Source organism: Channa argus, chromosome 4 (genome assembly GCF_033026475.1).
Source record: "Channa argus isolate prfri chromosome 4, Channa argus male v1.0, whole genome shotgun sequence".
In the NCBI taxonomy this organism is placed as follows: Eukaryota; Metazoa; Chordata; class Actinopteri; order Anabantiformes; family Channidae; genus Channa; species Channa argus.
In genome coordinates this window covers 7,346,428-7,362,074 of record NC_090200.1, presented here as the reverse complement: position 1 = coordinate 7,362,074, position 15,647 = coordinate 7,346,428, and the positions used below count along the sequence as shown (strand labels likewise).

The 15,647-nt window shown below is 39.2% G+C and overlaps 1 protein-coding gene across 31 annotated transcripts in view; it reads right to left on the bottom strand.

Annotated features, from left to right (window-relative positions):
* Window positions 1-15,647, bottom strand: part of ppip5k1b (diphosphoinositol pentakisphosphate kinase 1b) — a 41,448-nt gene that overhangs the window by 10,474 nt on the left and 15,327 nt on the right. For 3 of the 31 annotated variants that reach the window (XM_067501262.1, XM_067501258.1, XM_067501268.1), the window contains exons 14-29: window positions 15,504-15,527; window positions 14,005-14,090; window positions 13,025-13,150; window positions 10,607-10,728; window positions 9,826-10,008; window positions 9,444-9,585; window positions 9,048-9,271; window positions 8,618-8,745; window positions 7,330-7,444; window positions 7,009-7,116; window positions 6,803-6,919; window positions 6,005-6,145; window positions 5,662-5,788; window positions 3,447-3,574; window positions 2,846-2,975; window positions 1,400-1,462 (exon numbers count right to left, since the gene is read on the bottom strand). In XM_067501262.1, the coding sequence (XP_067357363.1) occupies window positions 1,400-1,462; window positions 2,846-2,975; window positions 3,447-3,574; window positions 5,662-5,788; window positions 6,005-6,145; window positions 6,803-6,919; window positions 7,009-7,116; window positions 7,330-7,444; window positions 8,618-8,745; window positions 9,048-9,271; window positions 9,444-9,585; window positions 9,826-10,008; window positions 10,607-10,728; window positions 13,025-13,150; window positions 14,005-14,090; window positions 15,504-15,527 (1,964 nt within the window). Of the gene's footprint in view, window positions 1-1,399; window positions 1,463-2,845; window positions 2,976-3,446; window positions 3,600-5,056; window positions 5,369-5,661; window positions 5,789-6,004; window positions 6,146-6,802; window positions 6,920-7,008; window positions 7,117-7,329; window positions 7,445-8,617; window positions 8,746-9,047; window positions 9,272-9,443; window positions 9,586-9,825; window positions 10,009-10,606; window positions 10,729-13,024; window positions 13,151-14,004; window positions 14,091-15,503; window positions 15,528-15,647 lie in introns of those variants that run through there. The other 28 variants (XM_067501261.1, XM_067501270.1, XM_067501281.1 and 25 more) reach the window with 19 other exon arrangements.

The window sequence follows — 15,647 nt, the reverse complement described above, 5'->3', positions numbered from 1 at the left end:
CAAAACACATTTCAACTGAGCAAGGAGTGAATTTCATCATTCCACAGCTTTAACAAAGAGGAAATCTTTTTAGGAAGCAAGAACAGAGAAGTAACTCTTCTTAAATTGCCAACCTGTGCTGTTTCCAAAAGAAAACAGACTGAAACCAGTACGATGCTCACCAGAGACCAATATAGAGGGCAAAATAACTTTTCACAAACCCACTCTGCCATGTCAGAGACAAATGTGAAAGCAGCACTATGAAAAGAACTGTTGCTGCTGCTCACAGTTAAGCTTTATCAGCAAAGAGCAAACACTATCAAGAGGTGTTTGAAATAAAAACAAGCTGGTTCGTTTAATTACAGTGCTGCATGAATGATCCTTTTCAATATCATTATCGATCCGCTGATTCTTTTTCCCCTGGATATCGGTTAATTGTTCGAAAGAACTTTAACTTTGAAAAAAATTGCACATTATTATGTCATAGAAAAGATATTTGTTTTGTCCAAACAAGAGGGAATAAAAGGGATAAAATTTACAATATAAATCAGAAAAAATCTCCACATTGGATAAGCTGTAACAAGAAAATGTCTAGGGTTTTTGGTTAATTAATTTATGTCAAAGGATTAAACCTTCATGAAAAATAGTTTCAAATCAATGTTGTCTATTACCTAATCAAGTAATTGACAAAAATGTTTTGGCTCTAATCAATAATGTCAAAAATTAGATACATTAGCAACAAGAGCTGTTTGTAAAAGCCCAGCAATGTAAAAAGCAAACATTTGTGGGATCCCAAAAACTATACATCAATGAAAAACAAAAAAACTCAAGTCCATTTACAAAAATTACAAAAAGTTAATAAATGTAAAATTGCATGTGAAACGCAACTAATAAAAAAATAAATCACATAGAGTTTGTCTTGAATTTTCATTTGCATGTAAAAATGGCTCACATGCAGTGAGAGCCACATAATCAGTTAAGGCTGTTTTAATTTATTCTTAATAGAATAAACTAAGAAAATAATTGAAGAAATTATTTTAAATTTTAAAAGAAAATTTTACGTGCACTGATGATCTGCAAATGATACATCTATATGCATCTAAGGAAGGAGATGCCACATAAGGCACATAAATGCATCCTGTGAGAATCAGCACAACCAGGGAGGCAAATTGAACTGGTGCAGGCATAGCAGGTGGTGTTAGATGTGAGCTCTTCAAACAACACAAGGTACAACAAAACCCAAGGGTGTGTAGTGAAACTACAGCTCATCTTGGAGTCGGTCAATGTAATTAACACAGCCAAATATCAAACTTCCCCAAAACAGAAAAGACAGTAAATGTTTTCCCCACAGAAAGCTCATGCAAGATAACAAGGAAATCGGGAGGAGCGTTGAAATGAACTTGAATAAAAGCAGACATACCATTAGTCGGATGCCTGGCAAATGACACAGAAAATCTCTTTACTGCCGGCATAGAGAACAGCTCTGAGGAGATAAGAAAAGTAACTGGTATTACTGGGACTGCTGGTACCTGCATCTGCCTAGCTGCCCGTTTGTTTGCTTGTATTTCTACATGAGGAAAATAAAAAAAATATATTTTTTTTTTAATTTAAAAAAAGAGGAGAGAGAAATTCATCAGTGTCTAGCAGCCAACATGAGTTAAAATTATATTCATCATTGAATAAACAAACAGGAGACTGAATATCAGAAAAAAAAAATTAACTGAAAAGTTGTGAAATGAATGGAGTGAATGGATGTTTTGCTTGAGTGAAACATGCAGGAAGACGTGAATAATGCAGAGCTTTTATCGAGAAGGGTACTGTGTGCGAGGAGACGTACTTGAACTCATCTGATGTGGCCACGACAGATCGACGAATAATAAAAACAAAAAGAACCCACGGTTCAAATGTACCAGGTCATTGTCAGGTTTTAATTTGATCCAGGACTGCACTTCCCTTCCCATTTCCAGTGACAACACAACAACATGTTGTCCTAATGCAGTCCTCTCTCCCCTTAAATGAACCGTGCTGACGTCAGTCCAAACCGTCACCTGTCTCTCACAGCAGCAAATGCAACTGGGAAAAGGGAGGAACTTGTTTGCTCCTGGCAGCAACAGGCCTTGCAGTCAGAGTGACACCCGGTGGACAATTTGGACAGATGAGTATCATGTGTTTAAGAACCTAGTTGTGCAGACTCAATGTAATCATAAGAATAATGACGGGGCAGCACGGTGGAGGAGTGGTTAGTGCTGCCGCCTTACTGCTAGTGGGTCCCAGTATTAATCCACTTGCTAGCTGTGGTTCTGTGTGTACTCCAGTTCCCTCCCATATACCAAAGACATACATGTTACTTGAACGGTGACTCTAAATTGCCTATAAGTTAGAGTGTGAATGGTTGACTGGGCATGTCTCTCTGTGTTGGCCCTGAGGTAGATTGACAACCTCTCGAGGCTAAAACCCGCCTCTCGCTCAATGACAGCTTGGACAGACTCCAGCCCTGCATGACCCTGAACAGGGTAAGTGGTTAAGATAATGGATGGATGTTTATGATAATTAAACCTGATACGAGAACGGCGAGTGGCAATGAAAAGAGCCTGCTTGTACTTGCCATTAAATTACAATTAAGGGTAAATAGTTGGAAGGGAAAATGAGGCTAGGGATTATTTATATGCAGATAATTGGGTCTTGAAAATACATCTGTTCCAAATAAAAAGGCTGAGTTTCTTAATGTAAAGAGAGAAAAAAAAAAAGCCAGATTTCTGGCTTCGAGACACAAAACTATTTTAATGTGGATTATAAATGTAATTCCCTGAGAGAGAATATACTGCACAACAACATGCAGAGACAGAGAGAGAACATTTCAACACACCTGTACCAATGCAGAAAGTGGTGAGTGATCTGTGATCGGTCATGCTGATCTGGAAGAAACATTGATCACCATCATGCAAACCAATGCAAATTTCCATGCTCGGCATCTGCTGCACAGCCACATGTCTTTGCTGTCACACCAATTTCATTGTCATGCAAAGAAATCAATCAAGGAATGTGATGCAACAGATTGAAATGGCTGGATTGTTTTGAGGAAGGAGTGAGAGGAAGAAGCGAATATTTTTTATATATATATATATATATATATATATATATATATATATATATATATATATATATATATATATATATATATATATATATATATATATATATATATATATATATATATATATATATATATATATATATATATATATAAAAAAACAACATTTGACAAAAGTAAATTTGCGAAGAAAAAATAAGACAGAAAGAAAGAAACTGAAGGAGCAAAAAGTAGAAGGAAAAAAAAAAAAGGTATTTTAAAGCAAGAAAATCTTCTTAAACAATGACGGAGACTGTGGAAAAAAAAAAAAAAAAAAACTAAAAACAAAAAAAAAAAAAACCCCGGCTTGTGGAAGAAGAAAGCGATGTGAACATACCGAACATGCCAATCTTGCATGGCAGACTGCCCGGGGACAGAGGTGGCTTTCGGTGGTGGTGGTGGTGGTGTGTGCGGACGTAGTCTCGCAGGTTTGGGGCGCTAGAGGACACCCCAAGGGTGGAGGCACTGAAGAGGCCAGAGCAGAGTGAGCCTGTGTGAGGAGGAGCCGGGGGTTGGGGGACGGGGAAGGGTGTGCGAGATGAAAGTATGGAGAGAATGGAGGGAGCGGAGGTGTGAGGGTGAGCATTAGTTTTTATTACACAGCATGCCGATACTGTTCATAACTGTTGCTATAGGCAGTTTGTGGCATGAGTGTACATCTCACAAGATGTACACCTGTCTGAAAACCCTGCACTTACAGTTTCAATGTCTACTTTAATCATGAAAAGCATATGATAAAAACAACTGTAACAGCAAATTAAATCATAATGGACAATTTGAAAATTAAAGGCTGACATTTGTTCCTGCATATGAGGACCTGTAAGCTACAAGGTTTTCACAACGGGCTGCATCTAAAACACCAGTGTATGTGTGTTTGTGTTCTGTACACGTGTAAAGAAGAAGAGTGAATACACAAGCGCATACAAAAGAAATGTTTTGCTTGCAAAAAGCAGGAAACAGAGCTTGGAAAGGGGACTGTTTCAGACAACATCACAACAATGGTTTGTGCAGCACAAACCGTGTTGTTCCATAGTTTGTTAAAGTAAAGTTGGCAAGCAAACCAAACAGCCACTTCTGGTTTTAATTCTAATATTTGAAATCAATTGTGTTTGTACACCACATAGAAGATTAAATATAATGTTTAAGAGGAGAGAGAAAAAAAAAAAAGAACGAAAACCCAATAAGTAAAAAAAATTTAACAGGCGTCAGGATTGAACCTGCGCCTCATGGGTTTGGAAACGGGATGAAAAGCAGCTCACTGAGCTCAAAGACAACAGTCCTAAAAGTTGCTCCTCTCGTCTGGGACCTGTGCAGTCAGTCAGTAGAGGGATCATAAAGCATATATCATCTAACATAACTGCTTAAGACATGAGAAGCTGGTGATTGTTGGGGCTGAATAACTTGTTACCAGCTGTCAGATATAAATCACTCCAGTAATTATTTGATGGAAGCCTCTTACCTAGTAGCTTAATTAAATCCAGGTGGTGACCTTTTTGGGCAGGCTGTGAATTTTCCAATCCATTTAGTGATACTGTTCACAGCAGTCCAAATGGATAAACAAACTGACATTTGAACAGTTTTTAAAACAAAAGCAATTTGATGCACAGGTTTGAAACTCAGACTGAAGTGCACATATCACAATTGTTTCCACAAACTGAATCCACTCTATATTCTCACATTCAGGGTTTTATGGGTCTCGCCACACATCTGGATTTAGCCCTTCATGTCTGTGAGTTTCACCATATTAGCAGGTTGTTAGAGGTTACATGCCAACCACAACTAAACACAGCAACACAAGAGTCCTTCAAGGATTATGGTGGAAACTGCATAAGAATGAGGAATCCTGCGCAGTTCATAACTGCTTTCACTGACACAGCTGACTTTAAACAGTTTAGGTGCTAAACCCGAGATTTTTCAGGCAGATGAGCCCAATTGCACCTTTTTAAAAAGTGCATGTTGATGTGACCAGACCTGCTGCAGTTCTGGCTCCTCTGAAATTAAAAAAGGCAAATGTTAAACTACAGTTGACAGTCTTGATTTATGGCGATGTTTAATAAGTTTGGTTGTATTCCTGGGCAGCAATACAAGACAAAAATACCAACCGTACATCGTGACAATACTGTCACCTTCTCACTGAGCGGGGATGTGCTTACGTCTCTGAATGCTCTGTACCAGCAGAGATTCAGCAATTTGCTGTGAACAAAATACTCCCCACTGACCTCTTGCCTACATAGTTTGAAGTCTGATCCTGTTTGGCTGCTGCTAAGATAAGCCGGGATGGAAGCAATGTGACCATCAGAGTGAAAGGGAGGGAGAGAAAAAAGTAGGAAAAGCAGACAGAAAGGAATAAGGGCAAGAAAAAGACATGGAAAAAGTGGTAGGAAGAGGGAGAAGTCAAAGAAGAGGCTTGTGATGAGGTGGAGGATTAGTGATAACAGTGGGAGATAAATCTGATGTGAGGTAAATATGTCTGTTGGCATTAACTTTCTCTCCCTCACACACATACACATGTCATGTACAAAAAGGACGCACGCACACACACATACACACACCAGAAATGAGATGCCCACCTAGGCCAATGGCGGGTTTGATCTCAGGAGACTGGCGTGAACATGAAGGGAGGAGTCGGTGTGGTGTGCAGCCTTTGGAGGACTGGGCAGGAGAGGTCTCCGAGAGGACCTGTGTGGGGCCATGGAGACAAAGGGTTAAACCTAAGATGATAACACCCAGTAAATCAGGGATCAAATGTCTCCCATTCACTTAAACAAAACCATAACACTTTCGTAAAACAAAATAACCCAATCGCATTCCCTCTGTATTTTAGCATCATCATCATTATTATTATTATAATAACACACTGTCTGTTGCCAAAATACTAACACTATGGTCGCGTACCTCCATGGAGCCAGCCTTGCGGTTGCGGATCATTGGAGACTTTCGCAAGATGTTGATTGGCTCAGAAACTGGAAGTGCCTGGTCTGGCTGATCCTGGGAGAGGTCTTCTAGACTACCCTGATTTGGCTTTTTGTCTTCATTCTGAGAGAGGGTGAGAAGGAAATGACAAACAAAAATGTATTTTCAACATTGTATTATAAAAGAGCTGTTTACTGAGCAAGGAAAATGCATCTGCTAGGCTCTGCCCTGTTCTGCACAGCCCGTAGTCCTTATCAAATTACAGCAAATCAAAATGCTGTAAAACTTAGTAATCAAGCAATAATAATTTAAATCCCACTGGTCAAGAGGGGGATCCAGGCTTAAAAAGAGAAACTGATGCCAGAGCTGTTCAATGACTGACTTGACAGCAGGTGTGCACAGTATCCTTACGCATTTAGATAAGTTAAGTTTCTGAAAGAATGCACATACTGTAGCTTTAATTTACAACCTGATGCTAAAACAGATGATTAATGTACACTGTCCCTGTCAATAAACCAATAAAAGTAAAAAAAAATAAAGTAAAGTAACTACCTGCATAGCAAAGTGGCAGAATATAAAACATTTTGTAGTATATTTGTACATTTTAAAATGTATAAGGTATAAAACTTAACCTGAATGTAATTACACAGCATTGTCAAACTTTGTTTGCGTGTAAACAGAGAGAACATTATATACTATACTATAATACTATAAGAAAGATAAAATGAATGAACACACACACACACACACACACACACACACACACACACACACACACACCTCTGAAGAGGCTGGACGGAAGCCGAAGCCGAGAGGTACGTTCTCCTCATCTTCACATCCTTTGACACCTGGGCTGAAGTGCAACTCAACATGGAACCGTTCTTCTGAGGAGGGGTCCTGCTCCAGACATGAATATAAAGACAAAGTACATAAAGCTGGACTGGATAAGGCTGAAAGGCTATAAATAAGATGCGGCTCGTACAGACCTTATTGTTGTCCTCATACAGCATGATGACTATCTGTGTCATGTAGTTGAGTTCAGTCACAGCACTCAGGTAGTCCATCGCCTGCTTCCACTGTTGGTCCTTCTCCTCCTGACAAAACAAACACAGAAACAAGTAAATGCGTGTGACAGGACATTTGAATAGCCACCATGCAACCAAGCTGACTTAACTCCAAAAATACGGAAATAGTACAGGCCTGCAGTTAGTGCAACATTACAGTAAGCAGCGGTCTTATTCTGACAAAGAATAAATGCAGTTTCTCTGTGGAATAACAATTTGTCTAAAGATTAAACCACAGCGTACATCCAGCAGTCCTCCATAGCGGAACATGCTGAGCAGAGAGTGGACATGGCTCTCGCTGGTGAAGTAGAGGCGTGTGCGAACGTGGCGACCAGGAGACATCACACCCCGAGAATACCTGAATGCCAGGAGACAGGAAATGACACAAGAGCCCAGTAGCTTTTATTACATAAACATATACGCACACAGCCCATATGTACAGTGGGAAAAATAATGATTTGATCCCCGGCGGATTTTGTAAGTTTGCCCACTTACAAAGAAATGAAGGGTCTATAATTTTTATCATAGCTTTATTCTAAAGTATATAGACACAATATCAACCAAAAATTCTGAAAAAGACAATGATACAAATGTTATAGGATGAGATGCATTTCAGGGAGTAAATTAAGTATTTGAAAGCAAAACATGACTTGGTGGAGAAACCCTTGTTGGCAAACACAGAAGGAAGATGTTTCTCGTAGTCGTTTACCAGGTTTCCACACATCTGAGGAGACATTCTGGTCCACTCCTCTTTACAGTTCTTCTCTAAATACTCAATAGCTGTTGCTTGAAAACTCCAAGTTTCAGCTCCCTCCATAGATATTCTATATGGTTCAAGGCCTGGAGACTGGCTATGCCACTCCATGACCTTAACGTGCTTTTTTCTCACGCCTTTGTTGCCTTGACGGTATGTTTTGGGTCATTGTCATGGTGGAAGAGCCATCCACGACCCATCTTCAGTATCCTGGCTGAGGCAAGGAGGCTCTCATCTAAGATTTTACAATGCATGGCAAAGTCAGCTGTACCTTTAGCAGAAGAACAGACTCAAAGCATAATATTAACACCTTCTAGGGTTCTTGGGGCCATAGTCAGCAGTTTTCGTCCTTCAAACACAGAGAGTCTAGCTGATGCCAAATTTTTGCTCTCGCAGCACTGTCTCCCAGTCCTTCTCTGAATCGTTTAGATGTTCATCGGCAAAATTGTGCCTTCTTGAAGAGGGGGACCTTGCAGGTGCTGCAGGATTTCAATCCATGGCTGCTTATTGTGTTACCAATGGTTTGTTTGGTGATTGTGGTCCCAACTGCCTTGAGATCATTCACAAGCTCCTCCCATGTAGTTCTGGGATGATACCTCCCTTTTCTTATTATCATCCTTAGGGTATCAAATGCTTATTTTACTCTTGTCTTTTTTGTTGATATTGTGTCTCCATACTTTTGAACATACCTATGATAAAAATTATAGGCCCTTCATTTCTTTGGATGTGGGAAAACTTACAAAATCATATAGCCTATATAGCCGGTTGTGCACTCACAGAGGGTGCAGTTTGTTAACTGCCTCTTCCTCATGGGTCCGCTGCAGGTCCAGCTGGATCTTCTTCATCAGAGGGACACAGTAAGCCTGTGCAATGTCCACTTTCTCTGATCTGCTGAGGCCATATTCCTAATAAGGATAATATGGAAGAACCAACAGACATATTAATGCTTTAGCTCACTTGTTTTTTTTTATTTTCTTATTCTCATACTCTGGTGCATTCCTCCACAGCATCTGACCCAGTTCTTAAAATCCCTGCCACTGTCTATCATTATCATCAAGTCCCTAACTTTACCAGTCAGCTCAATATTATATTACTAAACAATTTACTAAATTTACTAAACTTGCATTTAGTTAAATCATACCATCCTTCACTACTATAACAATACTTGACTGTGCTACAAAGCTTCATGATGCTTTTTTGCTTCAACCTGTGGTATAACTATGTCGGCCAGAGCACGAGACAGTCTGAACAGCTCCAGCGTATCCTCCAGACCCAGCGAGGAATTGTGCTGAGTGTCATATTTGATGCAGTCGTAGATGTCCGGGATCTTGCTGATGTCATAGCGCCCATTCTTCATTCGGAAATCTCTCTCCAGTTTGGACCAACGCTGTAGCATCAGCTCCAGCGTCTCACTGTGGTAAAGCTGCAGGTCTGGAGCAGAGCACGAGATGACCCATCATCATAAATCAATTAAAGGCCAAACTGGAATATGTCGCTGAAAATACTATTTCACTTTCACTACATTAACATTTTGTTCCAGTATGAAGCTATAAGAAATACCACTAACAAATCACTGCTTTTGGGTAGTGTAGGTTCACATTACCTGCAGACTTGGGATCCTCAAGTCTCTTTCGAATCTGTGAGGTGAGGCTCTGGATGAGAGCATACACTTTGTCACAGGTTTTAACTGGATTCTGTATGACATTCATGGAGTTCACCAGTGATACACTGCCAGTCGGGGCCAACTGGGTCAGAATAAAAACAGGAACACACTTGACAAAGGTGCTTCATACAATCATAGGAAAAAATGCAGTGCTATAAAGTGCCAATGCATGCAACGCCACTTGCATATTAGTATTTCACAATTCTCTCTCATTTTTCAGGAACTGAGACTTAATTTTTTTACAATTTCAGTTTGAACTGTTGGATATGCATTATCTGGAAATAAGACATTGCAACAGGCATTTTATCAACTTGCCCCATACCTTCTGATAGTCCTCTTTCGTAAAGCCCTGATCCTTTTGCATGATTTCATGCAGACTGGCTTTGACCTTCTGCTGACAGCCAGTCAGAGAGTCGCTGTCGCTGTCTAGCAGTCCATTCATGTTGGCACTCTTAACCATCTGAACCAGGATTGGAGTGAGCTCCCCTTCTAGAGCCAGCAAACCCTGCAGAGAAACCAGAGGACTTGAACTGCAGTCGACGTGTGGCATGTTTATTTAATGTGAGTCCTGTTGGAGTGGGTGCAGACTAAACTTCATCTGCCTGGCAAATCAAGCTTATTGAATTAATTAAAACTGAGACACTTGAACACCATGGGCTTTGATGTGGGACAGGATTCACTGGTTTCGGATGTTTTTACACAAAACAATTAAACAAGAAACCATAACTGATCAAAGAAACAGTTCTTAGCTACAGGCCAACATTTGAGTCACCGAACTTAAACTGTATCCGCAGAAGAACATTATTCAAGTATGCAAACTGCAAAATCTGGGGAATAAAAAAAGTGTATTATGTTCAGCCATATTGGCAGATATAAACATATTTACACTATAGTTAGGACAGAGTATAAATTACAACTGCGTATGGCAAGAATCAGGTGATAGGATACATATCACAATACAGGGTTATAATACAATATATTGATAGATGCGTTTTTGTTTTTATGTCTATTTTAGGAAAACTGTCATAGCATTAAGGACCCACTACCATAAAATTTGTACTTTGTTTTCACACCTGGCAGGTACTGTACAGAGACATAATTACCTTGGCAAAAGCAGCGGCTGTCATCTGCACTCTGCCTTCATCAGAGGCGTAGATCTTCAAGTCGTGGCGGTAAGTGCTGTGCAGGCGCAGGAGGCCACAGCCAGGAAACCCAGCATAGTCACCTGCAGGATTGGGAAAAAGTGAAACAGCACAGGTAGCAACATTACAATAAAGAACTATTTATTACTGTTAAAAAAAAAAAAAAAAGTGGGTTGGGCAGGTAGTTAAAATAAAGAGAAGGATATTCAACGGGCTGTTTGGCTGTACCCAAAAGTACCAATGTTATAAATAGAACCACAGGCAACACAGCTCCCTCATTTGTGTGGCATCACTTTCAGTTCAAATTAATTATCCTCCAAATGCTTTGTAAACATCTGACACGTCAAATGCAAATTTAAATAGTAAAGTTTGAGCTCTGAATAAGATGAAGTGAAAGTGAAGTGAAAATATGTTGATTAAATCCCTAAATTGACTAGACAGCTTCAATGCACAGATGATAAAACACAATAATGTACCTGCAGGTGGCGGATGCAGACCAACACAACAGATCAAATCACACTGATGCTTCATGCATTTCTTTATGTACAATTAGCTTGATGTCATAACAGTCACTACTCTGGGTTATCATGCCTTATTTGAAAAAGCATCAGGTACATGTTGGGGACTGAAATTTGTAGTTTAATCCAATCCATGCTACATATGCTAGGTTTCATCAAATGAACATCACAAGAACTTGTGGAGGAAAAAATAAATAAATAGATAAAGAAATAAAAACAATGCACTAGGGTTAGTGTGAGATGATCCGTGTTAGTTTACAACACCAATACTGCAGTCCCTTTAGCTGCCTGTGCATGTATGAAAATTAACAATTGACCAAAAGAACAGCTTTTGCTGTAGTGAATCACCTCAGGAACACAATCCAAATAGAGGAATAGTTGCCAGATGAATAAAACAAAGTCATGATGAGCTCAAAGGACGTTAGTGGATGGAGCGATAATCTCGCGCAATGAGCGAGGGGTGGTAACCCTTCTCTTACCAAAGTCAATAGGGGACTCACAGCCAAAGGACCTGTGGTCACCAGCTAGCAGTTTACCCAGCACAACAACAGATAAGGAGAGAAGAGTAAAATTAGACAACACACTTAATGGGGAAATAAACTAACTAAAATAAAATCTGCGGTAAGAAAATTGCCTTTTCATGTAATCAGAGCCCCCCCCCCAAAAAAAACAAACAAAACAAAAAGGGATAGACTGCATCTAATTATATATGTTTTAGTTCAGTTCTGTTTCAGGCTTTCTTTCTGTTTCACATGCTCCATAAAACACAGCATTAAGAGAGAAAACCTGAAATGTAATTATGAATGACACCAAAGTATTACTCACTTGATGAAGTTAGACATTCATCAAACTAGCAGGTTTGTCTGTTTACTCACCACATTTCACTCTGGGTAAAAAGGTCACAGTGAAGGGGCCCTATGTTGTAGTTTTAAATATTAAAGAACAACTACACTTTTTTTTTTTTTTTTTTTTTTTAAATAGATTAAGAACACTGCTGCATTTCATGCACTTTGAACCACCATACAGCTGGGCTGTACTTCAAGTTGGCGTCTGCTTCTCACTTGTGTACTGCACAGGCGTTGGACATACTGCAGCCCCTAGGTGGCAGCACAAGTGGTATATTGATGCTGCTCTTTCAAAAAACTAACAAAACATCTATATTTAGTAGTATGGTCAGTTCTAGTGTATCTAAAATGTATGGTCAACACTCCCTGGCCACTTTATTGGCTTCACCTATAGTATGCTGCTCATTCCCTTTTCATTATAAGTTTGTTAATTCACCAATACGTTAATAGCTAAAGTTGTTTATAGTGGTACTGTGCTAGACAGCAGTATAATCAAATGTAATATGCATACTATCTTATGATGTCAGTATATAGTAGCAAAGGTCAACACTAAAACTACATCCTTTAGTGAGTTATTTTAAGCTTCTTTCTGAAAGTCAAATGTGCGGCTCCACAAAGTCAATTACTGTAGATTTATTAGGACCTACAGTAATAAAGAAATAAAGATACTGTTAATCTACATTACAGATGTGTCTCTGCACGTCTGTTTAATCTTTGCTGATAAAAAGCACCAACCTTTGCATCAGAACACTGACGCCAGTAGAAGAGGTTGACAATACCATTTTAAATCAAGGTCCACTTGCTCGCTCATTGTGGGACTTTTGACTATGTCACACAGTCTCTCTCATGTGCAGTTGCTCATGGAAGTGTAAATGTTCAAAATTTACAGCAAACTAAATGTGCTAATAAGGCACATTTACAAAAACTAAGATATGAAAGAACTGAATTTACATCACAGCCAAAGTACAAGTAAGCACAAATAAAAGTATGTGTGTGAGAGTGTATCTGTTGGGTACCTTGACCTCCAGGGTACATGCAGCGGAAGGCCCTGCCCAGCTCTTCAGCCTGAACCCGACCTGCAGGTGTCAGCTCCCCGCCCCACTTCAACACCAGTAGAAGAGATGGGCCTTCCTTCTTACAATCTAGAGAGACGGCAGCTGTTTTAACATTTTTCTCACCATCACTACACAAAACAAATGTATTTCCATTTGCCAAGATAGATTTTGTTTATTTACGCTCTGTATTTTAATATTTTAACTCCAAGAATGATTTACCCATTAATAAATCCAAATGTTTCCTTGTGAACATGGCTGAATGAATGTGTTTCGGATGCTCTAGCCACCAATGAGCTGCTGAACACCTACAAAGTACCTGTTTCACCGTTTCCCCCCCACTTGTACAGTATGCCTGTATATTATATTTAGCCCAAGGATTCCTGTGTGATAATATAATAAGGCTTACTGAATTCAATAATATTGTGCACTGTGTTTATGGCACTCACCTAAAATTAACATTTGATACAGCAATCCTTTAAAAGACTGCCAATAGGTATTATTATTATTATTATTGTATGACAGTGGGAATGGTACTACACTACACATTTGATGTATAATTGTATCCAAGTTGGGCTTCCTTTTCCTAACTCAGTGTTTGTTTGTTTTTCCTCAATGTTTTACATTCAGAATTCACACACACTGTTCACGTTTTGCTGTTGGTGTGGACAAACCTCTCAAGCTCATGTATCCACACACAATTTAAAGTATGTTCCAAAATCTAAAAAGTATGAGCTACCACTAAATATCTAGCATCATTTCTGGGCCTCCCACAACAGAAATGATTTTTACCAAAACATAAATTTGAAAAGAAGTATGCAACCATAGCCTTACATTTCTATTCATACTAGTGTTGCCTGTTAACACATATTCAGTATTCCCCCCACCCACACACACACACACACAAAAAGGAAAGAGCTGGTGTCAATTCTGTGTGTTTGTACCTTCTTCTTCACTGGAGGCTTTAGGTTGGCCGTTACGCAGATAGGTCAGCTGAACTTTTCTGTTGATACCTGAGAAATGACCGTACCTAATGGGAATGAACACACGCACACATACACACATTTTGAAATGCACATGGACAAAAGCAGATATATAAAAAGACGTTATCCCATCTTCAACAGATAAATATTTACCACTGTGTTAGAATTTATTCAAATGTAAGCCATTTAAATAACTGTTGAATCACAGCTGAACAATTGTAACTGTAACCCTCAATGTCAAACTGTCCAGTCATGGAATTCATAACATCTCAGTTTTTTAAGATAGGCTTATAACAAACTCTTTCCACTGGAATTTGATACCTGACCTTGTGCTTATTACAATGTGTTCTGCGAGACTGGAGGAGTAAAGCAGTCTGTTGCCTGGATCCGGAATAAATACACATTTAGCAGAGGCTGTTTTTTTCCATTTATTTAACCTCAAACGTGGCTTCCATTCAAATGGGAACAGAACAACGCAACAACACCATCATGAAAACAACCAAAAAGTAGTTTCACCAGGGGGTTTTAATGATAATGCAGTCAGTAAATAATTTGGAGCTAAACACGAGTGGTTCCAATGGTAGTTCCAAAAGTGTGTTTGTGTGCCTGTATGAGAACAGCAGACGGAGACAGTGTCACTGTGTTTCCCGCTATAAAAATGGTGCAAGGTAAATACCGATGAAAATACTAATTTCTTTGTGATTCATTAAACACAGACATGCAAGCACATACCAGGATCCATCATTTACATGGTGTGTTGTACTGTAGTAAGAGTTTAGTACATCCTGATCTGCAGGCTAATGACCATGTGTCACATGGCAAAAGTCCACAGAATCACACACCTCATTGTATTGGTTTGCAGCAAATCAGACACCCTGGGATTTCAGGATTAGAATGCTTTGTGTTTGGCTATAATAGGAAGTGTAGGCTGGGTTGATTTGTTTTAAGTTTTTGTTCTATTTCGTCACAGTATCTTACAGTATGTGGAGACATACCCCAGCAAATAATTGAAGTTAGCATAAATGTGGATGGACGGCAAGATGAAGAAATAGTGCAGTTATTGTGGTGAAAAGACATGCACAGAGTAGAACAGCACACACTCAGTAACACACATAGAAAAATTAAAGCTATTTGAGCGTGAATGTCTTGGCTTGGTTAATGGTTCTAGATAAGAGATGTTAATGGAAATGATAGTGTACAAAACATTAGGAAAACCTTCCAGACCCAAACTGATCTTGCAAAAACTGAGACCAAGTTTATATAAGTTCTTCTACTGTTTTAACAATTGTATGATTGATTAAAAAAAAATACATTTTTTAGCTTTGCCTAAATTGATCTTGGTCTGTGTCACAAAGGCTAAAAGGTATTCCTCTGATTTTGCACATACAGTCTATGTGGACTACGGAAAAAAAGGACGGTAAGGCCTCATCCGTTAAAGTGAGAAGGGAGAGGATGCGTACTGAATGTCATTCAAGCTGGATTCCCTTGTGGAGAGAAAAAAAGAAGAGATGGATGGGGAGGAAAAGAGGGATAGAGGAGGGAAGAAAAGAGAAGCAAAGAGTTAGAGACATGAGAGGGAGGGAGCAAATCACAGTAAATGTGTG